Source organism: Cyprinodon tularosa, unplaced genomic scaffold (genome assembly GCF_016077235.1).
Source record: "Cyprinodon tularosa strain WSP-4 unplaced genomic scaffold, ASM1607723v1 ctg340, whole genome shotgun sequence".
Lineage (NCBI taxonomy): Eukaryota > Metazoa > Chordata > Actinopteri > Cyprinodontiformes > Cyprinodontidae > Cyprinodon > Cyprinodon tularosa.
The window spans coordinates 284,152-311,440 of record NW_024039053.1 but is presented as its reverse complement, the minus strand read 5'-3'; the positions used below and the strand labels follow the sequence as shown (position 1 = coordinate 311,440).

Genomic DNA, 27,289 nt, shown 5'->3' with positions numbered 1-27,289 from the left:
GTCGTCTTTTCCTTCTCTGTAATGTTTCTGGTTTTAAATTTTACTGATGGATTTTTTTATGTAATATTAATACCCTTTTTTAACTTTTGCAGGAGGGAAAGGCAAGGCTGCGTTTCATTTTTTAAATCTCAATCTATAATTTTTTGTGCCTTTATTATAAATGTGTATATGTTGTTACTGATTAAAGGGCCAAGGAAAGAACAAGGGAAAGGGGAAAGGAAAAGACAAGGGAAACCATGGAAAAGGAAGAGGCCAAGGACAAGGCAAGGGGAGCACTGAAAGAGGAGGAGGCAGAGGAGGAAAGAACTGAAATAAAGCATGCAGACCGTCTCTAAAATAATAATATCACTGAAACAATGCTTTGTAAAATTTTCCAATACATGAATAATAATAAAACCTTTTAAAAACAGTAAGTGTGTCTGTTTTAGATCTTCACTTTAGTCTCTTCCACAGCTAGCTTTTTAGAACACACAGGTAATAGATGTCATTTCCTCTCCAGGACTGATGAAGCAAACGGCTCTGCTGCCGGGTGTGTCCACAAATTCACACTTTGTATTGCTGTTTGTTTTAAGTTGCATAACTGCTTTTGAAGCCAAACAGCCCAAACATCCCTCTAATGCCAAAGGCAGGTAAAATGAGGTAACTCTTTGTAATGTGTTGTCCTGACACCAATGAATAAGTCATCCTGTTACAGTCTGAAAAAAGGCAGATTAATTGGCTTTAGAAAGCTACAGATTCCCTTCTTTTTGTCTTAAAAAAATTAGAACAATAAAATAAAAATATATTTTTAAAACTGGCTCGCTCTCATTATGCAATGCTGCAATGTTCCCACAGGACTTAGGTCTGCAATCTGAGATCTCTGGTGAACCAATTCTGTTATGACCTGGTTTCATATTTTATTATCCAACAAAAACCTACTGAGGAGCCACTTTAAGTATTGACAATCCATCATTTTTTTAACTGACCTGATATTTTCTGAGATACCTGAAGCTGTACACAAATAATCTTCCAAATAAGCCCTCCATCAAACTTATAAAGGGGACATTAAATGACTTCCGACAGTTCTTTGGTTTGATTTACAACAAACTCAACTGGGAATGTTTGTTGCCAAAAACCTCAATCTGGATCTGATTAAAGTTCCTGATTCAAGATAAAGTTCCTGTAGGCAAACTCTACAGATTCCAGAATTCTCCAATTTGACGAGCTTGTAGAATTTAAAATGGCTCAATTTATGTTCAAAGTATCTAAAAAGTTGTTACCTGAGCACATACAGAGCATGTTTTCTGAAAGAGAAGTGGGGTATAATTTAAGGGTTTACTCAAAGTTAAAGATGCGCAAGTTGCGAACAACAAGAAAAAGCTTCTGTATTTCATTTAAAGGTGTAAAGTTATGGAACAACTTAAATTAAGATTGAAAACAAAGCAATAGTTTAATACAATTCAAAAGAAAATATAAGGAGGTCATTTTCAATAGAGATAGACATATGAGTGAGAGAGAGCAAAAATGTGTGTATTGAAGATAACAACTTGGTGTAAGGGTTTGGAAAGACAAACCAGCATAAAAAGGGAAATATTTAGGTAAATATTAGTAACTGCTGACTGCCACTTTGACTTTCACTTGACTTTGATTTTTCTAACAACAGTAGGACTGTAAGATTTCAAGTGTTTAGGGGGTAGGAGTTAATAAGTTTTCACTTCTTCCTACCCCATTTTGAGCATGATATGTTAATTGAAACAAATATCTGTATTTTTTCTCTTCTTTTTTATGCACTTCTTGTTACTGTGCACTATTTTATTTTTATATTTGTGTCATGTTCGAATAAATTTCATTATTATTATTATTATTTACATTTGTGATGGTGGAAGAGGGCTTGCATGTTTGGATGCCAATATTAGTACACTCACGGCCTTTTACAGAGGCACCACAGAGACCAGCTGTCTCACTTTGTGGTGTGGAGGCTGCAGCGCCTCAGACTGGAAGAACGTGAGAAGAGTGGTAAGGACAGTAGAGAGACTCATTGGGGCTCCTCTTCCCTCCATTAAAGACATTTCATCCCAGCGCTACGTGAACAGAGCCTGTAAATCTTCAGCAACCCCTCACACCGCCACCATGGACTGTTCTCCCTGCTGCCCTCTGGAAAGAGACTTCACAGAATTCAATGCAAGACCAGCAGGTTCTGCACCAGCTTTTTCCTCTCTGCCATCAGACTGTTGAACTTTTAAATTCTAAACTGAACATTTTTGCATCATCAACGTCCCTGATTCTTTCAATATCATTTTAAATAGGACGCAACTCAATGTTCTACTGCATTTTTGCACCATGTTTATTTTGAACTGCACTAAACCTTTCCATATTAATGCCCTTTTGCACCATTATTTTTGAACTGGTTTCCAAATCTCCTGTACTGTTTACATTCTGATTACTGCTGCACTTTATAAAGGGGAATGTTCATTTCACTGTTGTAAGCTGTATGCAGCGTAAATGTGTTTTATATACACTCTGTGACAAGAAAGTTTGTCCAAGTCTAATATCAATGCTCATACTTTGATCCTAACATTAGATTTATTTTCTGAAATGAATATAAAACAACATTAGAAGTAAAATTATGTATTCAACTTTAAACGCTTTTCAAAGGTAGATTATGTTTAAGAACTATGGGAGATTATTCTATACAAAGACTTTGGAAATCTGTGCCAACAAATTTGTCATACCTTGACATTCATGGTTTTGGTTAATAAAAAAAAGAAACACTAAGATTAAGATACTAAATATGTCACTTTATTTTCAATTTTTGGGGAAGATCAGGAAAAAAATGGATTAAAAAAATTCTAATTGTGCTTAGAAACACTAAATTAATATACTTAGAACATCTATTTATTTAGATTAACAAAAATCTACAAAATGAAGTGAAAACCTTTTAAGGCAGGATTACTTATACAATTAAGACATCATAGTTAGTAAATACATTTAAAAAAGTAATTAGTCTATTTGAGGAAATAAACTGGAGAGCAAACCTTCAGTGTAGTGTTCACAAATACAAACAGATAGTTGATGTAAGGCTTGAACAGTTGTGTTTACTGATTTAGGAGTTCTGAGATAGGAAATGTATTTTATCAGTCAGATATTTTATACAAAATTGGATGAATAACACATTATTTTTCTAGATTCCATTAAAGATTAAGAACAGCATAAATTCCGCCCTATAATTAATCATAAATTATGTATCCATGGTAGCAGCTTTTCAAAAGCAACCAGGGCTTCCAGTTATAACTTGTCCGGTGTTTGTTAAGGCCCTGTGGGCATGGCTGGTGTTTCTAAACTCATCCATCTTGCTTTCCCAGTTTTGGAGGAGTGCATGCTGTGAGGCGTTTTCCTTTAGAAAAGCCTGTTGATCTGTTCGGTCTCAGGGTCCAGGTCTATATCGTAAAAGCAAGGCCGGGTTGGCAGACCGGGGATGGTAGGCATCTGAAGGCAGGGAGTAAAAGAGACAAAAAAAATTACATTTCTAGAAAAAAAAATTATTTAATTTCAAACCACAGCAGAAAAAAAATCCAGAAAGTTAATTTGTTCCTATACTTAGGCAGCCTTAGAGAGCATTTCTTTCTATCAAACATTAATATTAGATCTATATTGGAAAGTTATTATCATATTAGGTTTACTTTTGTGGGGGGGGGGGTCCAAAGAAAACAAACAGATCTACAAAAAAACAAAGAAGGAAAGAAATCTATTGGCGGGTGTCGGTGTGAGCTCACCGTGCCGACCAATGGGAAGAGAAAGCCAGCGTCGACGCTTGCTCGGATGTCTCTAATTGGAACAACAAAACCGGTCGGCACACCCTTCTTTTCAGCGTCATGAGAAAGAGACAAGTGTGTCTTTGCCATGCAGATGGGAAGATTTTCCTCATTGATGAGGATCTTTGGTGACAATCATTCATGACAAGAAACACTCCTCCCTGAGGCAGGCTGACCTGTTTGGTTTCAAAAGAAAATATAAGGAGGTAATTTTCAATAGAGATGGACATATGAGTGAGAGAGAGCAAAAATGTGTGTATTGAAGATAACAACTTGGTGTAAGGGTTTGGAAAGACAAACCAGCATAAAAAGGGAAATATTTAGGTAAATATTAGTAACTGCTGACTGCCACTTTGACTTTCACTTGACTTTGATTTTTCTAACAACCGTAGGACTGTAAGTTTTCAAGTGTTTAGGGGGTAGGAGTCAATAAGTTTTCACTTCTTCCTACCCCATTTTGAGCATGATATGTTAATTGAAACAAATATCTGTATTTTTTCTCTTCTTTTTTATGCACTTCTTGTTACTGTGCACTATTTTATTTTTATATTTGTGTCATGTTCGAATAAATTTCATTATTATTATTATTATTTACATTTGTGATGGTGGAAGAGGGCTTGCATGTTTGGATGCCAATAGTAGTACACTCACAGCCTTTTACAGAGGCACCACAGAGACCAGCTGTCTCACTTTGTGGTGTGGAGGCTGCAGCGCCTCAGACTGGAAGAACGTGAGAAGAGTGGTGAGGACAGTAGAGAGACTCATTGGGGCTCCTCTTCCCTCCATTAAAGACATTTCATCCCAGCGCTACGTGAACAGAGCCTGTAAATCTTCAGCAACCCCTCACACCGCCACCATGGACTGTTCTCCCTGCTGCCCTCTGGAAAGAGACTTCACAGAATTCAATGCAAGACCAGCAGGTTCTGCACCAGCTTTTTCCTCTCTGCCATCAGACTGTTGAACTTTTAAATTCTAAACTGAACATTTTTGCATCATCAACGTCCCTGATTCTTTCAATATCATTTTAAATAGGATGCAACTCAATGTTCTACTGCATTTTTGCACCATGTTTATTTTGAACTGCACTAAACCTTTCCATATTAATGCCCTTTTGCACCATTATTTTTGAACTGGTTTCCAAATCTCCTGTACTGTTTACATTCTGATTACTGCTGCACTTTATAAAGGGGAATGTTCATTTCACTGTTGTAAGCTGTATGCAGCGTAAATGTGTTTTATATACACTCTGTGACAAGAAAGTTTGTCCAAGTCTAATATCAATGCTCATACTTTGATCCTAACATTAGATTTATTTTCTGAAATGAATATAAAACAACATTAGAAGTAAAATTATGTATTCAACTTTAAACGCTTTTCAAAGGTAGATTATGTTTAAGAACTATGGGAGATTATTCTATACAAAGACTTTTGGAAATCTGTGCCAACAAATTTGTCATACCTTGACATTAATGGTTTTGGTTAATAAAAAAAAGAAACACTCAGATTAAGATACTAAATATGTCACTTTATTTTCAATTTTTGGGGAAGATCAGGAAAAAAATGGATTAAAAAAATTCTAATTGTGCTTAGAAACACTAAATTAATATACTTAGAACATCTATTTCTTTAGATTAACAAAAATCTACAAAATGAAGTGAAAACCTTTTAAGGCAGGATTACTTATACAATTAAGACATCATAGTTAGTAAATACATAAAAAAAAAGTAATTAGTCTATTTGAGGAAATAAACTGGAGAGCAAACCTTCAGTGTAGTGTTCACAAATACAAACAGATAGCTGATGTAAGGCTTGAACAGTTGTGTTTACTGATTTAGGAGTTCTGAGATAGGAAATGTATTTTATCAGTCAGATATTTTATACAAAATTGGATGAATAACACATTATTTTTCTAGATTCCATTAAAGATTAAGAACAGCATAAATTCCGCCCTATAATTAATCATAAATTATGTATCCATGGTAGCAGCTTTTCAAAAGCAACCAGGGCTTCCAGTTATAACTTGTCCGGTGTTTGTTAAGGCCCTGTGGGCATGGCTGGTGTTTCTAAACTCATCCATCTTGCTTTCCCAGTTTTGGAGGAGTGCATGCTGTGAGGCGTTTTCCTTTAGAAAAGCCTGTTGATCTGTTCGGTCTCAGGGTCCAGGTCTATATCGTAAAAGCAAGGCCGGGTTGGCAGACCGGGAATGGTAGGCATCTGAAGGCAGGGAGTAAAAGAGACAAAAAAATTACATTTCTAGAAAAAAAAATTATTTAATTTCAAACCACAGCAGAAAAAAAATCCAGAAAGTTAATTTGTTCCTATACTTAGGCAGCCTTAGAGAGCAATTCTTTCTATCAAACATTAATATTAGATCTATATTGGAAAGTTATTATCATAGTAGGTTTACTTTTTTTTTGGGGGGGGGGGGGGGGGGGGGGGGGTCCAAAGAAAACAAACAGATCTACAAAAAAACAAAGAAGGAAAGAAATCTATTGGCGGGTGTCGGTGTGAGCTCACCGTGCCGACCAATGGGAAGAGAAAGCCAGCGTCGACGCTTGCTCGGATGTCTCTAATTGGAACAACAAAACCGGTCGGCACACCCTTCTTTTCAGCGTCATGAGAAAGAGACAAGTGTGTCTTTGCCATGCAGATGGGAAGATTTTCCTCATTGATGAGGATCTTTGGTGACAATCATTCATGACAAGAAACACTCCTCCCTGAGGCAGGCTGACCTGTTTGGTTTCAAAAGAAAATATAAGGAGGTAATTTTCAATAGAGATGGACATATGAGTGAGAGAGAGCAAAAATGTGTGTATTGAAGATAACAACTTGGTGTAAGGGTTTGGAAAGACAAACCAGCATAAAAAGGGAAATATTTAGGTAAATATTAGTAACTGCTGACTGCCACTTTGACTTTCACTTGACTTTGATTTTTCTAACAACCGTAGGACTGTAAGTTTTCAAGTGTTTAGGGGGTAGGAGTCAATAAGTTTGCACTTCTTCCTACCCCATTTTGAGCATGATATGTTAATTGAAACAAATATCTGTATTTTTTCTCTTCTTTTTTATGCACTTCTTGTTACTGTGCACTATTTTATTTTTATATTTGTGTCATGTTCGAATAAATTTCATTATTATTATTATTATTTACATTTGTGATGGTGGAAGAGGGCTTGCATGTTTGGATGCCAATAGTAGTACACTCACGGCCTTTTACAGAGGCACCACAGAGACCAGCTGTCTCACTTTGTGGTGTGGAGGCTGCAGCGCCTCAGACTGGAAGAACGTGAGAAGAGTGGTGAGGACAGTAGAGAGACTCATTGGGGCTCCTCTTCCCTCCATTAAAGACATTTCATCCCAGCGCTACGTGAACAGAGCCTGTAAATCTTCAGCAACCCCTCACACCGCCACCATGGACTGTTCTCCCTGCTGCCCTCTGGAAAGAGACTTCACAGAATTCAATGCAAGACCAGCAGGTTCTGCACCAGCTTTTTCCTCTCTGCCATCAGACTGTTGAACTTTTAAATTCTAAACTGAACATTTTTGCATCATCAACGTCCCCGATCCTTTCAATATCATTTTAAATAGGACGCAACTCAATGTTCTACTGCATTTTTGCACCATGTTTATTTTGAACTGCACTAAACCTTTCCATATTAATGCCCTTTTGCACCATTATTTTTGAACTGGTTTCCAAATCTCCTGTACTGTTTACATTCTGATTACTGCTGCACTTTATAAAGGGGAATGTTCATTTCACTGTTGTAAGCTGTATGCAGCGTAAATGTGTTTTATATACACTCTGTGACAAGAAAGTTTGTCCAAGTCTAATATCAATGCTCATACTTTGATCCTAACATTAGATTTATTTTCTGAAATGAATATAAAACAACATTAGAAGTAAAATTATGTATTCAACTTTAAACGCTTTTCAAAGGTAGATTATGTTTAAGAACTATGGGAGATTATTCTATACAAAGACTTTTGGAAATCTGTGCCAACAAATTTGTCATACCTTGACATTAATGGTTTTGGTTAATAAAAAAAGAAACACTCAGATTAAGATACTAAATATGTCACTTTATTTTCAATTTTTGGGGAAGATCAGGAAAAAAATGGATTAAAAAAATTCTAATTGTGCTTAGAAACACTAATTAATATACTTAGAACATCTATTCCTTTAGATTAACAAAAATCTACAAAATGAAGTGAAAACCTTTTAAGGCAGGATTACTTATACAATTAAGACATCATAGTTAGTAAATACATTAAAAAAAAGTTATTAGTCTATTTGAGGAAATAAACTGGAGAGCAAACCTTCAGTGTAGTGTTCACAAATACAAACAGATAGCTGATGTAAGGCTTGAACAGTTGTGTTTACTGATTTAGGAGTTCTGAGATAGGAAATGTATTTTATCAGTCAGATATTTTATACAAAATTGGATGAATAACACATTATTTTTCTAGATTCCATTAAAGATTAAGAACAGCATAAATTCTGCCCTATAATTAATCATAAATTATGTATCCATGGTAGCAGCTTTTCAAAAGCAACCAGGGCTTCCAGTTATAACTTGTCCGGTGTTTGTTAAGGCCCTGTGGGCATGGCTGGTGTTTCTAAACTCATCCATCTTGCTTTCCCAGTTTTGGAGGAGTGCATGCTGTGAGGCGTTTTCCTTTAGAAAAGCCCGTTGATCTGTTCGGTCTCAGGGTCCAGGTCTATATCGTAGAAGCAAGGCCGGGTTGGCAGACCGGGGATGGTAGGCATCTGAAGGCAGGGAGTAAAAGAGACAAAAAAATTACATTTCTAGAAAAAAAAATTATTTAATTTCAAACCACAGCAGAAAAAAAATCCAGAAAGTTAATTTGTTCCTATACTTAGGCAGCCTTAGAGAGCATTTCTTTCTATCAAACATTAATATTAGATCTATATTGGAAAGTTATTATCATAGTAGGTTTACTTTTTTTGGGGGGGGGGGGGTCCAAAGAAAACAAACAGATCTACAAAAAAACAAAGAAGGAAAGAAATCTATTGGCGGGTGTCGGTGTGAGCTCACCGTGCCGACCAATGGGAAGAGAAAGCCAGCGCCGACGCTTGCTCGGATGTCTCTAATTGGAACGACAAAACCGGTCGGCACACCCTTCTTTTCAGCGTCATGAGAAAGAGACAAGTGTGTCTTTGCCATGCAGATGGGAAGATTTCCAAAACCCTAAAGTGAAAAACAATTGTGTACGTTGTCACAATGGATTCCTCATTGATGAGGATCCTTGGTGACAATCATTCATGACAAGAAACACTCCTCCCTGAGGCAGGCTGACCTGTTTGGTGTAGAGCTCCACCTTGCGTTGGGCCTGAGGGAGAAGTTCAATATCATCTGCGCCGTAGATCTTCTGAGCAATTATTCGAATCTTGTCACTAATAGGGAGCTAAAAATAAAAAAAAATTTAAAAACAAAGAAAGCACGAGAATAGTCCTGCAGTATAAAGCTGGGCTGGAGTCATACATCCAAATCATAAAGGAACTTGAAGTTGCTGGGGGCCTCACTGGCCCTCTGGACAGCCTGACCGAGGGCCACAGCACCAGCGCCACCCTCAGCCCAGTGGGAGCAGTGCACAGCATCGAAGGCTCCAGCAGCTTTGGCCATGCTGCAGACCAGGTCAAGCTCAGCCTCGGTGTCCGTCCTGCAGAGAAACAGACCAACATAAATCCAGTTCAATGCATGGAACATTTTCATTGGCAGTGACAATAAAATGTTATCATACTCACATAAAACCATTGACAGCCACCACTACTGGTACTCCAAAGTGTTTAGCATTTTCTATTTGTTTCCTCATATTGCCACAGCCATTCCTCAGAAGCTCAAGGTTCTGCAGACATAAAACATGTTTTATGGATGAAACACTTTGGTCCAATTATTCGTTTCATTTGTGACCAAGCATTTCTCAGGAACAGTAAATGGCTTAATATTATAGAAAAATGAAAAACTGATCACTTATGTTTTGCATTTCCTGCTTCTCTTCCTTACCTCCTCCACATATTCCTTTGGCAATGGCATCCCAGCAGTAACCTGAATGAAACAGTTCAGTGTTTGTTTTTATTTTGAAGTATTTAGCATTTTAAAGAACGGAATACTACATTAGAGAGAAGAAACTTACCGTGGGTCCTCCGCCGTGCATCTTTAAGGCTCGGACTGTGGCCACCAAGACTACCACATGGGGCCTCAGGCCCGAGTAGCGGCACTTAATATTAAAGAACTTCTCCATGCCAATATCTGCACCAAAGCCTGCCTCCGTCACTGTTAGATGGAGGGTGTGAGACAAAGGGTCAGGAGCAGAATTGGTGTGGTGTTATAATGCAAAGCAATAGTCTGAAATATCTGGCTTTCTGCTAACCTTTCTTTTCTAACCGTTCTTTTTTGCCTGAATATAAAACTTAAAAATGATTGCTTGAGATATGATTGGTCCTTATGTTCCTAACAGAGCACTTTGCTCTCAATCTGCAGGTTTACTAGTGGTTCCCAGAAATTCTAAAAGCAGAATGGGAGTAGTTATCAGGCTCCTCTGCTGTGGAACCAACTACCAGTTTTAGCCCATGAGGCAGACACCCTATCTATTTCTAAAGAGCAGATTATACTTCTGCAACCGCACACATCAAATGTCGCTTGGGTCTGGTCACAAACCGGTTTTGCTGGTATGCTTTGGCAACGTCGGTCTGGAATTTCTAGGGACACACAGCAGTTTCCCGCCATAGCGCAAGGGGGAGCCTATTCGAGAACTCGCAAGAACTTCAGCGGATAGTCACAAGAACTTCGGCAGCATTCATCTTCCAAAACAACAATGGCGCGTCTGCAAGATATCACAGTCACGGAGATGGACCTAGAGTTGCTAGACATCGAAGAGGAACAGGTACTGTTAATGGAGCAAAAACACAAAGGGGGACACTTAGGTTGTCCATTGTATTTGTCCCTCGGTTTTTTAAAATGGCGCACCCCGGCACCAAATCGAGAAGGAGGACCACACAGACAGCCGGAAACACATACCAAGGACTAATCACAGCTGCTTTATGTCTGCTCACTTCCTCTTCAGGTCTGCGCGGGTTTGCGACTGTCCGACGTGTAGTCAGGATTTTTTTAAGGTGTGCAACAATGGTTGCAGAACCTCTACACGGGGGGCGTGGTCGCACACAGAGACAAATTTGACGCCATAGCAGGGGCTATGCATCAGAAGTATAAATTGGCCTTAAGGGTAGGCTCAAAATTTTCCATTTTGATAAAGCTTATAGTTGGAGTGGCTCAGGTTATCCAAAGCTATCTCTATAGTTATGCTGCTATTGGCTTAGACTGTTGGAGCTCATAGGGACACTTTCTTATTCTGCTTCTGCAGAATTTGTTAGTTCAATCTATAACTTTAAGCTCTCTCTGCTTTGTCTCATAGTAGCTTCGTCTGGTCTGTTCCTGTTTGGCTGTGACACCATCCTGGAGATAAATATCAGCTATGCTGCTGCCAGCAACACCTTTGTTTATAGATGTTTGAGCCTGGCCCGTTTTTCAGTGTAGTTCTGTTTCTCTGACTGTCCATCAATGCTTGGATATCCTGGATCAGAGGCCAATATATCACAGGGCAACAAAGCGATACACGAGGAAAACAACTTTGTGCATCTAGAATGTGTAGTGAATGGACCTAACCGTCACATCTTTGGAGTGTAGCAGGAAGTCAGAGAACACAGACTGAACCCCTGCATGCATGAGGAAAGCATTCAAACAGGCTGGGATTCTAACACCAGATCTTCTTGCTGCCAGGAAACAGTGCATCTATGGTGAGATCATCTTACCCACAAAGCCCTCGGGTCCAACCAGCTTCAGAGCGATTTTATCAGCCAGGATGGATGAGTTTCCATGAGCGATGTTGGCAAAAGGACCAGCATGGACAAAAACAGGTGTGCCCTGTGGATCCAGTGAACTGACATTTAGTTTAAGCACACAGAAAGCAGCAACTGTAAATGAACTTTCAAGCTCCAAAACTAAACAAAATCATGACAAAAGGCCTTATTTTTCCCCACCTCCAAAGTCTGCATCAGGTTTGGCTTAATGGCGTCTCTCATCAGCACAGTTAGAGCTCCACTGACTCCCTGCACAATAAAACAGCCCATGTTTTAGTATTTTCTTTGAGCAGTTCTGACACACATGGCCCCCCAAGAGTGGTGAAGAAGCACTAACTAGATCCTCGGTTGTGATTGGATCCCCGCTGCGGCTGGTGGCTACCACCATCTTGGCCAGGCGCTGCCGCATGTCCTCCAGGCTGCTGGTGAGGGCGAGGACGGCCATGATCTCACTCGCAACGGTGATGTCAAACTGAGCCTGCACCACAAATTGTTAACATGATCTCACTTTGATCCTTCCTTTGGATATGGTGGCTCATTTTCAAGTATTCTATTTAATATCTGAGCGTTACTAAATAACCCACCTCCCTGGTGTAACCCTTTTCAGTTGGTGACTGGCCGATGGTGATTTTCCTCAAGAATCGATCGTTTGTGTCCAACACTGCAGTCAAATTAATAATCAGAAGACTTTAAAACATGGCACTTGATATAAAGCTACATGATGATGAGGATGAAGACGATTGTCACCTCTTTGCCAGGTTACAGAGCTGGGGTCAATATCCAGGCGTGCAAAGCGGGTGATCTCCTCATCAGTGAGTGTTGAAGGATCAGTCTTATCTATACCCAATTTCTACACAAACAAAGACAATCAATGTGTCACAATTCCTTGAAAAAAACAATTCTATAAAGACTAAAATATTTATAATACTATCTCTTACTTTCAGTCTATTGATTTGAATTGGGGAGAACTTTCTCTGCCCTTTACTAAGCGGAACCAATCGATTGTACAAAGCCTAAGAAAAGACAAAGAGTTAAGATCTTTTAATCTATATAAATTTGTCATTTAACCTCCTAAGTGAGAGTCCACCTTGTCAGACTGCGTTGCCTCGTGAAACATGCGAGCGTCAATGGCAGCAGCCACCAAGTTGTTAGCAGCTGTGATGGCATGGATGTCGCCGGTCAGGTGGAGGTTAAACTATGGATTAATTGAGATATTTGTCAAACACTTTTACTCTCTCAACCAAAACCAGTAGAGTGTTAAAAAGGTATAAAGTACCTCCTCCATTGGAATGACTTGAGAATATCCACCTCCTGCAGCACCACCTGTTGACAAGAAAGAGCATTACAGATAACAGCAGACCCACTTATACTGTCTAAAGCCGCATTAATAAAACTAGGGCTTGTTGAAACGACAGCGCCTCTGGTGAAGCCGTGTAAAAGGACTACCTTCCTTTCAGTCTAGAGGATAAGATGGACATTAAATATGGTTGACTGTTATGGTTTGATTATGTTCTATATCTTTATCCAGCAGCATTGAACGATGAGGGGATCTGTTCTTTCAGAGATTTTAGTTTTTCTTTTGTGGTTTGTTTGTTTGAATTGGGACTTTTTGTAGATAAAAGTCTCGACCTGTGTCTCATCTAATCACAGGAGTCAGTTCTCATCAAACCAAACTAGCCCTCTCTACTTTTGTGATTGAAGGATAGAAAAGTCTTTGTCCCAGACATCAAGTTGGGGGAGTATTTGCCTAGTGGGTTTGAGCAGTGTGCTTGTGCTCTGAGAGGGTTGTACCCAGTTCCATCCCAACAGCCTGCACTCTGGGTTCCTGAGCAAGACCCTGAACCCCCGATTGCTCCCGGGAACCGCACAATGGCAGCCCACTGCTCCCTAAGGGGATGGCTAAATTTTAAGGGTAAATTTCTCCAATGTGAGATCAATAAAGTTTAATTATTATTAATTATTAGTTCACACATGGATGGCATCCGATCACTGTTATTCAAAATAAGAAATGTCCTGTCTAACTTAAGGCCCTTGTTCTGTTGTGTTTGCAGTTTTAAAGAGGGGCCCCTGGGCCCCCCATTATGTTTATACAGTGGAATCAGCTTATAGTGGTCAAGGATATAGTAATCAATCCGCTTATAGTGTTCAAAATACTTGGGACAAAATAATTTCCATACAAATGCTGCTTAAATAATTAGTTTATAGTAATCAAGAAATCTGCTTATAGTGTTCATTTTTGGCCATTTTATGAATGTAAACATGTGCAAAGATAATTAATAAGTGAATCAAAAGTGATGACATCACTCCGGTGTCAGAGCCTGTGATGCGGACATCATCACGGAGGTACAAGAGTGCTTTGGTGAGGGTACCAGTGCTGCGCGCAGTGAAGAAGGGGAGGAGGAGGAGGAGGACTGTTGTCCCTTCCAGAGCTGAGATGAGGAATGCAGTTTGCATTTTAAAGACTGGTCTCCTGCATGTTGGTTTCAAAACCTTTGACCTCTAATATCATTTTGAAAAAGAAGTGAAGTCGGCGTTGGACAACACTCTGATCCAGGGAACCATGGAAAAATATGTGAAGTTATTTCTTAATGCAGTGCAGCAGATCCGCAACACAAAAAAGACGTAGGCTAGCTTTATATTTCTGTAGCCTATGCAGTTATCTTCTATGTTGTTGTTCTATGAAACTGTTTGTTTTAAACTTAAGACTTGTTAAAAAAATATATATATATATATGCACTGGCGGCTCCAGGCTACCAGAGTTATTTCTTCACACAGCGCAGTGTACTGTCATTAAACTTGCATTGTACTGTAATGAAATTCAGTAAATGCGGAAGCTATCATATTCATTTCATTTTTCTCATTGAAAAACCACACAAATTGCATTTATATATTCTGCATAAAAAAAATGAGTGAAATAACGGTACATTCGGACATAGTAATCAACCGCTTATAGCGTTCAAATTGGCTCTGGACCAATAAGATCACTATAAGCGGATTCCACTGTAAGTCCAAACAAGTCAAAGATTAATAACAAAAAGTTTTGATAAATGTGCAAAGTATAAACATAAATTAGTTAAATATCCTTGATCTGCATCTATTTTGAGACAAATATTAGTCCTACAAACAACTGACCCTGAAAATTTTGCCAGAATAAAAACAAGAATCTATTTATTTTTAGGCCTTTTAAGCTTTGTCACCACTGGTGCTTAATGTTCTTCCATTTCTCACCTTTAATGCCGAAGGTGGGGCCCTGAGAAGGCTGTCGGACGCAGGCAAACACATTTAGCTTCATGTGGGCCCCCAGGGCCTGGACCAGGCCGATCGTTGTCGTGCTCTTACCTTCACCCAATGGAGTGGGAGTAATACTGGAGTTATAGGAACACAACATGACAAATGTTGCATGTTAAAGTGCAACAGCTTGAATAGGAAGGACCACTCTACGTTAGAGAATTAATGTGAAAGTAGGGTAAATATGTTTGCTTTTCAGTCTAGAGTGAACACATACCCTGTGACCACCACATATTTGCCATCCGGCTGAGACTGAAGTCGTTTGATAATACTCAGCTGGACCTTGGCCTTAGTTTTCCCATAAAATTCCACTTCATCAGAGAGCAGGCCAACCTCTTTGGCCAGACGATTAATCGGCTTTGGGATGCAGGAGCGAGATATCTCTATGTCACTGTTGAAGGCACAAGGACACACAAATCTTTCACCTCAGCAGAGGAGAGATACTTGAGGTTCAATTCTTTCTAAATCAACCTCTATGTTCATTTAATTCAAGTCAAAAATCTGTGGCAGAGTTTAGAGTCAAAGTTCAGGGTAACACACAGTTCTCCACCTTTGCATGTAGGCTAAATCTTACATGCAGAGCCCCTCTTTCTTATATTTGTGACCCACGTATGAAGCTCTATGTGAAAGTTCTTCAACATCTTTAAGTTTACTGAGATTATCAAACACAGGTGGACTCAACTTACCGACTTCTGATGGTATTTGTTTGCTCCAGATTTCAAATAAAAAGGGGCTGAATACAAAAACGTACACTTTATCTAAAAGATTAGGTGGATTTTCTTCCAGCTTTAGAAGAAATTAATAATTTGTGCTTAATACTTAAAAAATACTTCTGTAGAAGGTAAAAAAACTACAATGAGAGAGACACAAACCTTGGAACGGGCTTCTGAAGGTTGAGTTTCGTGTAAGAACTGCCCCACTTCCCAGGCTGATGGCTCTCAAGGAAGTGCTTTGCACTCAACACTGTATTCTAACCACATCAAAGAACACAGACACACACTTTTATTGCAAAGAAAAGTAGGAAAATATTTCTGAATTGTATAAAAGCCTATGATTTTACCCCCATCAGCATTGCCACTGTCATTGGTCCCACTCCTCCTGGCACAGGGGTGATGAAACCTGCACGCTCCTTGGCTGAGGCATAATGTACATCCCCCACTACCCGCTTCCCATTAGGTTTCGTCTCATCTAAAAAACAGACATCATTTGACCCAGACGTCTTAGTTGTTATTTAATATCAGAACCATTTTGTACCTTATAACATCTACCTGGAATGTGATTGATCCCGCAGTCGATAACCACAGCTCCCTTTTTGATCCACTCTCCTTTCACCATCTCTGCTTTTCCAATACCAACAACCAGGATGTCTGCTTTACCCACCTGGATAGGAACACAAACAGACAGGTTACAAGTAAAAAAAAAAAAAAAAAAATCACAACAAGAGGTCAGCAGTGAGCTCTCTAAGAAAAAGAGGTTTATTTTTGTTTTCTATAAAAAGTTGCTGCTGAAAAGTTGGAAGAAGATTTCTGTAAATATAAAGTGATGTCAGCAAGTACATCAAATAACAAAAAGTTAGAATGTGCAATATGCATTAGTAAAGTATTGAGATCTCTTAAGTACAGAGATGTGATGTAGAGATGAGCTGACCTAAAGGCTCAGCTTAAACAATAAATACTGGCATGCCTAAAGTGTGAAAGGCAATAATAACATGCTAGAATGTGAAAATGTACCTCTGCAGCTAGATCTGCAGTCTTAGAGTGGCAGACGGTTACTGTAGCATGATTCCACAGGAGCAGATCATGCATCGGTGCACCAACAATCTTACTGCGACCAATCACCACAGCCGTTTTCCCTGCCACAGATACACCTGCAGAGACCCAAAATCATCACATTTAAGCAACATCCACTTCTCTGAATACAGTCTATATAACTGAACAGTGAAAATATCTTTTAATACTAGATTTCTACATGGCTTCATTAACCTGTCTGTCTGATCAGCTCCATGCAGCCATTTGGGGTGCAAGGGATGAAGCAGTCACCCAGATCTCCACGAGATAGCTTCCCTGCACTTATGCTGGTCAATCTGTGAAAAGACCAATAAGAACATGTTAAGGGTTTACATAAATCCCATTTAGCATTCTTATAATATAGAATGTTCTTACCCATCTACGTCCTTCTCCGGTGCCACAGCATTAGTGACCTTTTCTGTGCTGATCTTGTGGATTGAATCTAGAGGCAGCTGCACTATGAGACCATGGACTGATGAGTTCTCGTTCACTTCTCTGATGCTGTGAAGAACCTGCAAGCAGAAGCTCATTTCAGTCCCATTGTAACGATCAACAGGTTGCACCATATGTACAACATTAAAATGAATCTGCAGATTCAGAGGTGGAACATTTTATTTTTTCACTTAGGAGATAAAGTCTAATAAAAAACATAAAAAAATTAAAAAACAATATAATTAACAATCTCTATTATCCCACTTCTACTACAGTGAGTAATAGAAACTCAATTTGTCATTTGAACATAATGGTTCTAATAGAGGTTATAAGTTTTTTTTTGTCATTTTTGAAAATTCCTAATATAAACAGTAGATATTTTGTATGTGGGACAATAAAATTATATATATTTTTTTTATTAATAATAGCTAAAATAGCTTTTTTTCAGCTTTTATTGTCATTGCACAGTCACAAGTACAGAGCAACAAAATGAACTCTGCATTTGACCCATCTCCTTGGGGAGCAGTGGGCTGCCATTGTGCAGCGCCCGCGGAGCAGTGTGGGGTTAAGGGTCTTCTAACGGACCCAGACTGGCAGTCTGTGGGAGCAAGGTTTGAACTCAAAACCCCATCCTACCTCTTCTTCAGTCACAGTCTTAGGAAGTCTCATATGTGTCGCATTTATCCCAATCTGCAAATAAAAAACAAGTTTTAAACAGTTTTAAACAGTTTTAGATGTGTCATATTAAAAGTGTATGACAGCTGACTGATGCAAATCTGTAGCACCAATAATTATTACTTCTCTGAACTTACCTCTGCTGCTGCCTTCAGCTTCATGCTGATGTACAGATTTGAATCTTCACGATCTCCAACCTGCCAGAGCATCACAGAATCAACTCATGTTGTACTAACTCATGGGCACAGTGTTTATTCATATTTATTCTTCTATACGGAGTCTGTTTGTTGGGTCACAATGTTAACAGGGATATAGTGGGATATAAAATCGCTTTCTATTTACCTGTAAAACTACCAGACCCGGCCGGAAGTTGGGATCCTTGAGTTTCATTTGCTCCACATCTTTCTTCAATTGCGCCCTCACTTGCCTGAGAAAACAAGACAATAAAAGGGTGTTTCATCTCTTAACATATTTTATTTCTCTGAGTTGTTACAGATTTCCCAAGCAGGTAGATGCATTTTGGCTATTCTGCGTCTGAAGGGGTAATGATTTTCCACTCTGCAATTACCAATCATGGTTGCACAACACAAAGACTATAGAAGCATTGTCTTATCTAAGTTCCTGTCTTTTCTTTATCTTTATTTGTTTTATAGTCTGAATACAGGGACACATTCCTGCACCTTGTAGTGTTGAATGAGAGGGTAAATTACAACCAGAGGGTTTGATATGTTGATTGGAAAAAAGTGAACTGGACTTTATCTTCTGGTCATCACGATCTATTCTAAGAGCCACTGTATGCTGATCAACCATTGAATGTTTGATCTAAGTGTGCATATATTACAAAATTAAAGCCATCATCCATTGCATGTAGAACTTAAATCCAAGTATGTTGTTTTGGGGCAGGAAATAAATCAAATCAGGTATTGTGTCTCTCTATTTTTATTTTTTTGTGTGTGTAATATTTCCAAATATATCAACAACTAAAAGCAGTCATAACATATTGCACACAAGATGCATTCAACATGCAGCCAGATTATATAACAAATCCTATCAAACTTCAAAGTAAACAACTCTTTATGGAACGGAGAGCAGAAGAATAGCTGTTTGTTACTGAATCAAGCAACTAATGAATGTTGTGTGGGGAGGTTAATAGGCTGCAACTTTCCAGGTCTTGTGACAGGCACATGCAGCTAAATTTCTTCCACACTGCTGCATAAGAAAATACACATCCCTTTGCATGTGAGAAAAGAAAATAGAGATTAATCTCATTAATTTAATATCCCTAAAGAAAATGTCCAAATGTGACTCATGCATGATCTTCTGTCATTTGGTGCACTTGGGGTCGGTCAGTGGACCAAAGGGACAAAGCTCAAATCACACCACAACCACACATCTTGCATAATGCTGCAAAATGCACTACAAATTGCACTTTAAACAAATACACAAAAAACAAAACAATGCAAAAAAAGAAAAATCATAGAGTCTCTATACCCAGGACAAGCCTAGTTAAAAGTGAACAGTAAAAAGCTTGGATAATGAATTGAACTGATCAGAGAATCATATGGTACAAAGTGTTACTATATCTCAACAAGTTAGCAGCTTAACTAGCCAAAAAAAGTTGTGTAGCTCTTGATCACACTCAATTTCTAAACACTCTACTTTAAATGATCATACTTACGCTGAAACTTCTTTTCCGCTTATGATTTGAGCTGACATGTTCGGTCTGTCTGTGTCCGACGTGATGGTGACCAGGGAAGGTTCGCTATCTGACAAGAAGAGCAGCGTGGTGGGACTAGTCTAGTTTAGGAGCTGGCTTGTACTTGCGCCGGATTGTTACGCAAACACAAGAGTAACGCTGAAAATAGGCGTAGAACTTTCCGGAATACCGCCTAAGACATATCGTAGTTCACTGAAAACACGAGGAGAGGCGTTACATTCAGTGTAGGCCAATCAAATTGGCACTTTAAATAATTAGATTTGTGTTCTGACCAATAGCCTTACTCACCTGAAAGCCGCGCGAGCTTGGTTGCTCCAAATAAATAGTTTGCGTCCGCCATATTGTGAGTGTCAAGTGTGTCAAGTGAATCGATTGGAAAGTTTTCCTTATGATGCAAAAACGACAGGCTTCTTTATTAATAATTGTAAACAACATTAACAACGGCAGTAACTCCCACTTGAGAAAATTTTATATTATGATATTGTAGAAAAATACAAACCTCACTGAATTTATATATATATATATATATATATATATATATATATATATATATATATATATATATATATATATATATATATATATATATATATATATATATATATATATATATATATATATATATATATATATATATATATATATATATATATATATATATATATATATATATATATATATACAGGTGCTGGTCATAAAATTAGAATATCATGAAAAAGTAGATTGATTTCAGTAATTCCATTTAAAAAGTGAAACTTGTATATTATATTCATACATTACATACAAACTCATATATTTCAGATGTTTATTTTGTTTAATTTTGATGATTACAAATGACAACAAATGAAAATCTCAAATTCATCATATCAGAAAATTAGAATATTGTGAAAAGGTTCAAAATTGATGGCCCCTGGTGCCACACTCTAATCAGCTAATTAACTCAAACCACCTGCAAAAGCCTTTAAATGGTCTTTCAGTCTAGTTCTATAGGCTACACAATCATGGGGAAGACTGCTGACTTGACAGTTGTCCAAAAGACGACCATCGACACCTTGCACAAGGAGGGCAAGACACAAAAGGTCATCGCTAAAGAGGCTGGCTGTTCACAGAGCTCAGTGTCCAAGCACATTAATAGAGAGGCGAAGGGAAGGAAAAGATGTGGTCGAAAAAAGTGTACAAGCAAGAGAGATAACCGCACCCTGGAGAGGATTGTGAAACAAAACCCCTTCAAAAATGTGGGGGAGATTCACAAAGAGTGGACTGCAGCTGGAGTGAGTGCTTCAAGAACCACCACACACAGACGTATGAAAGACATGGGTTTCTGCTGTCGCATTCCTTGTGTCAAGCCACTCTTGAACCACAGACAGCGTCAGAAGCGTCTTGCCTGGGCTAAAGAGAAACAGGACTGGACTGCTGGTGAGTGGTCCAAAGTCATGTTCTCTGATGAAAGTAAATTTTGCATTTCCTTTGGAAATCAAGGTCCCAGAGTCTGGAGGAAAAGAAGAGAGGCACTTCATCCACGTTGCTTGAAGTCCAGTGTAAAGTTTCCACAGTCAGTGATGGTTTGGGGTGCCATGTCATCTGCTGGTGTTGGTCCATTGTGTTTTCTGAGGTCCAGGGTCAACGCAGCCACATACCAGGAAGTTTTAGAGCACTTCATGCTTCCTGCAGCTGACCAACTTTTTGGAGATGCAGATTTCATTTTCCAACAGGACTTGGCACCTGCACACAGTGCCAAAGCTACCAGTACCTGGTTGAAGGACCATGGTATCCCTGTTCTTAATTGGCCAGCAAACTCTCCTGACCTTAACCCCATAGAAATTCTATGGGGTATTGTGAAGAAGAAGATGCAATACACCAGACCCAACAATTCAGAAGAGCTAAAAGCCACTATTAGAGCAACCTGGGCTATCATAACACCTGAGCAGTGCCACAGACTGATCGACTCCATGCCACGCCGCATTGCTGCAGTAATACAGGCCAAAGGAGGCCCAACTAAATACTGAGTGCTGTACATGCTCATACTTTTGATGTTCATACTTTTCAGTTGGCCAACATTTCTATAAATCCTTTGTTTTTATTGGTCTTCAGTAATATTCTAATTTTCTGATATGATGCATTTGAGATTTTCATTTGTTGTCATTTGTAATCATCAAAATTAAACAAAATAAACATCTGAAATATATGAGTTTGTATGTAATGTATGAATATAATATACAAGTTTCACTTTTTAAATGGAATTACTGAAATCAATCTACTTTTTCATGATATTCTAATTTTATGACCAGCACCTGTATATATATATATATATATATATAATATTTTTTTAGACACCAATTAACTCTGTATTATTTATGGAAGCCTGTTAATGGGATACTATCTCAATATGAGATACTATCTTAAAATAATGAGATACTATCTTATTATAATGCGATACCAGCTCAAAATAATGACAAAGTGACCATCTCAAAATAATGGTATACTATCTCATTATAATGAGATACTATCTAAGTTTTATACAACTTTCCTTGCTTTTACTCAACTTCTGTTCCTAAGCATGAATTTCTCAAACATAATAATAAAAAATACTGTAAATATATAAAAAAGCAGATACTACAAACGATAATGATATCAGTTTAATTATCATTAGACCTCTTTACAAAAACATACGTAATAAGAACAACAACAAAAATATATTTTATTAGATATTTTATTGCTTTATTGTTTTTTTGTTTTGTTTAGTTTTTCAATGGGACACTCTAAATATGGCGGCGATTCTGGCGTACTGTGATAGCCTACATGCTATTATGCTATTGAAGGAAGGAACATGTGAAGGGCGTGACTGACGTAATTCCTGCAAGCCAATAAAATACCTGAGTGAAAACGCCAAACAGACCTCTCCACCAATAGCGGCGCTTTATGGAAGGTGTGGGTGGGGGTAGTTTTGGACGTAATGTCACAGATGACCAACAGGGGCAGCAGTGTGCTAATTCAATGTAATAAGTCGTCATAAAGGCAAAGCAGTGTTTATGTAGGTCAAATGACGTCGGCGGTGCTTTGTTTTGGGTTCATTAATAGAAATCACATGTGAAATTACACCAGAAATTGCGGGACATTATAACTCGACGCTTTTATTTTATCGAGCTTCAGGCGTAACGGGAGACATGACGAATTACGGAGAGCTATGGAGAGTAGATTCAGCGGCGTTTTAAACGAGATCGAAGAGCTCACGAGATTTTCCTACGCGGAGAAAACTTTCCAAACCGAGAGGTAAGTTAAATAATGACGGAAAACATTTAAATTAGCAGGTTCCTGCTGTTCTCTGGAGGCTATTCTTTAGATTGCACGTACTCTGTTTACGTCACACAGATCCAACCACTCACCATCTTTGCGCCTTAAACCGAAGATATCTAAACTGCTATGAATTTGTGTTATATTCTTTAGGTCTAAAACACTTTTTGAGGAGATTCGTGCCTCCATAAACAACAATGACGAGGAGGATCGCTCCTTCTGGAGGCCCGTGCTTCCTTGGGGGGGCGTCTTCACCATTAAGGCAGGGCGGAAGGCCATATCCTGCATCCCTCTGTATGTGGAGGTCCAACTGAAAAACACATGCACCATTGATGGCTTCCTCATGATCCTGTATGTGATCCTGCGAGACAACCAGGGCTTCCACAGGGAGCTGGCAGTCTTCCTCGGGAAGCAGTTTGTGGATCATTTCCTCTACCTGATGGACTCCTGTGACTACACCACAGTGAAGATGCTGTGGATCTGGAACAGGATGTCTAAGAGACAGTACCGCTCAGAGATCCACCAGGCAGCCCTGGAGATCGACCTGTTTGGGAACGAGCACGAGAACTTCACCGAGAACCTGGAGAACCTCATGTCTACCATTCAGGAGAGCCTTTGCACCAACAGAGACTGTGAGGGCCGCTTTCAGAATGTCAAGAAAACCACCATCAACATCAGCCCTCCTCACGAGCTTCCTCACAAAGACCCCATCCAGTCTGCAGTGGATGAATTCTTCTGCCCCAAACTCCTACTCTGCTCAGAGCTAGGGTAAGACACTATGGTAAGACACTTTTTCTCTTCTAAGATTCAGTCCTGCAACGTTATCCTCACTGACGGCTTGAATGTTTCTTTACAGCTGTGATGGACTGAGGGAGTTTTCTCAAAGGGTTTTCTGCCATGGACCCCCTCCCTTTGTGATCCTCAACATGCAACAGTGGAGGTCAGAGGATCTGTCATACGTACCTTACTATCTGGCCCTTTGCCAGCAGAGGTATGACCCAGTGTATTTAATAAATTTTAGTATTTAATATGTAATGGAGCCAGTGGCAAAGCTAGATGGGGGTCCAGAGGTGGCCATGGCCGCTCTTAGTCACTCATTGGCCACCCCTACCATTTTTTCGCCCTCTAATACAGAAGGCGGCAGCAGTGATACCATCAAGAGGAATGTTTAAACTTATTAAACATTTTAATTTTTCATATATTGATAGTAATTTGACAAATAAAATGCTGTGGTTATTTATGCACATCAAAATACTAACATTAAAGTTGATATATACTGAATTCATGCTCTTTTAAGAGCCTAATTTTGTGTTATATGGGGGAAAGAGAAAATTATGTCTCTGCAAGTCATCAAGGAGTTTTCAGTGAAATCATAGATAAATACTTTAATAATAACTTAAAAATCCATTTAATGTAAAGATTAGTACATGTCATATTAATGTTTTGCAGGACAATTTTTGATAAAGGTGGGTAAGTAATGAGAATGGAAAAGATGTTTGCCCCAGACATTTTGTCCACTATACCTTTTGTTTAGACAGCATGGATGTTTAAATATATGCATCTATTTGTAATCAAAAGGCTGTAGGAAAGTATAGTTTGTCTTTATTTTGAAAATATGGATGTTGTGCTCGTTCCTGTTGGAACAGTGTAGATGGACCCTGAGGTTCTGGCACCGATCCGCTTTTGGCCACCCCTCAGTTTACATTGGTTCTTGAATGGCCACCCCTATTAACATTTTCTGGCTACGCTTCTGAATGGAGCACACTAAGAAGTGCATAGTTGCGAACTAGAATAATTTAATGCATGTGTTATAAATATTGCACATATGATAATTAGAATATCACACTTGTTTGACCTTTGAAAATGACCATTTTCTGCCATTGAAGCTGCAGATGTTTCAAACTAGATTTGAAGATCTGTGGACTGATATTTTGTTCTTTAATCTTTCATCATCTTTCTGCACCTCCTCCATACCAACTACAGGCATCTAGTCAGCTTCTATTATAAATTCTCCTTTTGTCAGAGCTGTAATTTTGAGTAGATGAAAGTGTTAAATATTGAAGTTTGGTCCCCTTAAAGGCAGCTGCGCCTCAGAACTTCCCTACCGGTTCTTTACCTGGGAGCAAGTTATTTACTGCTCTTAACTCAAACTGGGTATAACCATATAAAAAGGACTATAAATCAGGAGTAAAAAAGTAACAGCATTTATTCCAGGTTATGGTATGTCCCAGGTATGTTGTTCTGTATGAATGTGTGGACAGATTGAACCATGAGATATTGTTAAATGGCAGATTACTGCTTTAAACTTCTACATAGATTAATCCCTGAGATTGTTTTATGAAAAGCTGGACTCTAACTGATAAAGGCACTTACTTGTTATTGATTTTGATTTGATTGAGGGGTAACAGAGTAAAGGAGATTATAACATATGGCTGCTCCAACTGTTATACTATTTTCCAAATAATAAATATACAACAACAAACAAAAAGCTGTTATGTTAATTGTGTTGCAAATTATTTTCTAAATGACTAAAACTGTTTGAAGGCCAACGGAAAAGCATTTCTTTTGAAAGAATCACACAATTGCATACATAAAGCATTTGATACATAAAGCATTACAGTACAGGCCTAAGGATCTGACATGTCACTCTCCTTTTTAGATACCTGCTAGAGGGCGCCACACTCTTCAATCGGGAGGAGCATCACTACTCGGCAGCTTTCCAGATAGACGGCTGCTGGATGCACTATGACGGTCTTAGAAGCGATAATCTGATCCTGCTGCATAAGCCGCCAGAGCTCCTTCTGCTGTCCTCCTTGGTCTACATCCGTGCATCTGATAAGTGAAGGCTTTGAGTCACCGTTGGATGATGCAGCATCGTATAGAACACACCAGTCATGCTGTGTTTTGTCTTTTACTTTTATTCCTGTTTTTTGCCATTATATATCTGTTTTGTTTGTTTGTTCTACGATTTAATGGTCTGAGTATGCTTCCTTTGATAGAATTACTCATGTCCGTTTTAGCTGATTGCTTACTGCAAACATGTTGTGCATAATTACATATTTTATGGAAGCATGCTTGGAATCCAAGAGTAAAATGGACTATAATAGTTCTGGGTTGAGATCTGGGGGATCTTAAAAGTGAACTCATCCCTTTTTAAAGTGACCGTTTTTTTCCCTCATTAAATATGATGAATAAATGTTTTTCAACCATCATTTAGGAGTGCATGTTGTACAGTATAACTGAGAAACAATTCCTGTTGGCAGGAAAACTGAAATAATGCAAAAACACGTGAAACCTTATAATAAGAATCTTTGTTAGTGCAGCTTTTTTTCTTTTATTTTCGTCATTTATCCTCCTCTGTTAAAGCTTGAGAAAACCATTGCGAGTAATCAAATCCTTTACCTATAGCAGTTTAGAAACCATTTGAATCTTTCAGGTTAAAGTTGTCTGGTATTTAGAGTAATTTTATTTCAGTTCCACACCTGGATGTTTTGTAGAAAGGTCTTTTGCCCTGCAACTCTGCCATAGAAAACACCAAAGATCATGCAGAACCCTGCCAGTGCTATCTAGAAATCTCTGCAGCTCTTTTAGTGCAGCCATAAGCTTCCTTGGATCAGATTTCACCTGTTATTTTTACCTCTTTCTAAAAAAAAAAAAAAAACATCCAGTTAACCAGGGAAGGAAAATCCTCCCAGGCTAGGTTATCTTTATTGTGGGTTTATCAGATTCACTGCAGATGGAAACACAAGAAGGCATTTCAAGAAATTTTATAAACACTAATGTAACCCTGATGTTAAACCTTTTTTTTTTCTCATCCAGCAGATGTTTGCTTCTTAATTTAATCCTAAAGGAAATGCTACAGGGCAACATGTTTTTCATGAGATATACGACCTCACAATCTGTAAACCAGTCAATAAATAGTTTTTACATTTCCAACATTGATGAATCTCAGTATATACCTCAAAAAAAATAAAATAATAATAAAGCTGTTCAGTTGGATTTTATGATGTGTTTCTGCTCCAGAACAATTTCAATGATCTGTTTGATTATCACCAGGAAACTGGTGCTCTGATTTCACCTTGCCTTTTTAAATCTGTTTAAGTTGATTTTATCCTGTATTAATTAGTGTGAATGTTGAAACAGTCGGTATTAGATGCAATTTTTTTTTTGTATTTCTCACCTTAGAAGGTTCATCTAGTTAATTTGAGCTTTAAGACATAAAGCACACAATAAATTCAAGCTGAAAAGTTCACATCTCCACTGTTTTGCAACTTCAATGTTAGACATAATGCAGATTTTCTGGTCCTCTAAAAATTACTGTTATCACGTAGTGCCTCTGCCAAGAAAGCTCTTCAGACCTGCTTGTGGTTAATCTTTTTTTTTTCTGCAGATATTGTCTTAATAAAAATAAATATGAATATTTTATGAA

The 27,289-nt window shown here is 38.4% G+C and overlaps 2 protein-coding genes across 2 annotated transcripts; one reads left to right on the top strand and one right to left on the bottom strand.

Annotated features, from left to right (window-relative positions):
• Positions 1-8,302: 8,302 nt before the first annotated feature.
• Positions 8,303-19,731, bottom strand: mthfd1b (methylenetetrahydrofolate dehydrogenase (NADP+ dependent) 1b). The gene is made up of 27 exons (XM_038294488.1): positions 19,531-19,731; positions 18,195-18,279; positions 17,990-18,049; positions 17,814-17,867; positions 17,121-17,257; positions 16,941-17,041; positions 16,689-16,825; positions 16,227-16,338; positions 16,019-16,146; positions 15,831-15,928; positions 15,176-15,349; positions 14,899-15,035; positions 12,947-12,993; positions 12,758-12,865; positions 12,609-12,683; positions 12,418-12,520; positions 12,255-12,331; positions 12,008-12,148; positions 11,851-11,919; positions 11,623-11,734; positions 9,948-10,087; positions 9,818-9,859; positions 9,559-9,659; positions 9,296-9,473; positions 9,111-9,218; positions 8,849-9,001; positions 8,303-8,559 (listed from the first exon to the last, which is right to left on the bottom strand). Exons 1-27 carry the CDS (start codon positions 19,566-19,568, stop codon positions 8,470-8,472), a joined length of 2,805 nt encoding a protein of 934 aa, XP_038150416.1. The 5' UTR covers positions 19,569-19,731; the 3' UTR covers positions 8,303-8,469.
• Positions 19,732-22,540: 2,809 nt separating this feature from the next.
• On the top strand, positions 22,541-27,289 carry cunh14orf28 (chromosome unknown C14orf28 homolog). The gene is made up of 4 exons (XM_038294489.1): positions 22,541-22,839; positions 23,014-23,628; positions 23,717-23,851; positions 25,520-27,289. Exons 1-4 carry the CDS (start codon positions 22,754-22,756, stop codon positions 25,701-25,703), a joined length of 1,020 nt encoding a protein of 339 aa, XP_038150417.1. The 5' UTR covers positions 22,541-22,753; the 3' UTR covers positions 25,704-27,289.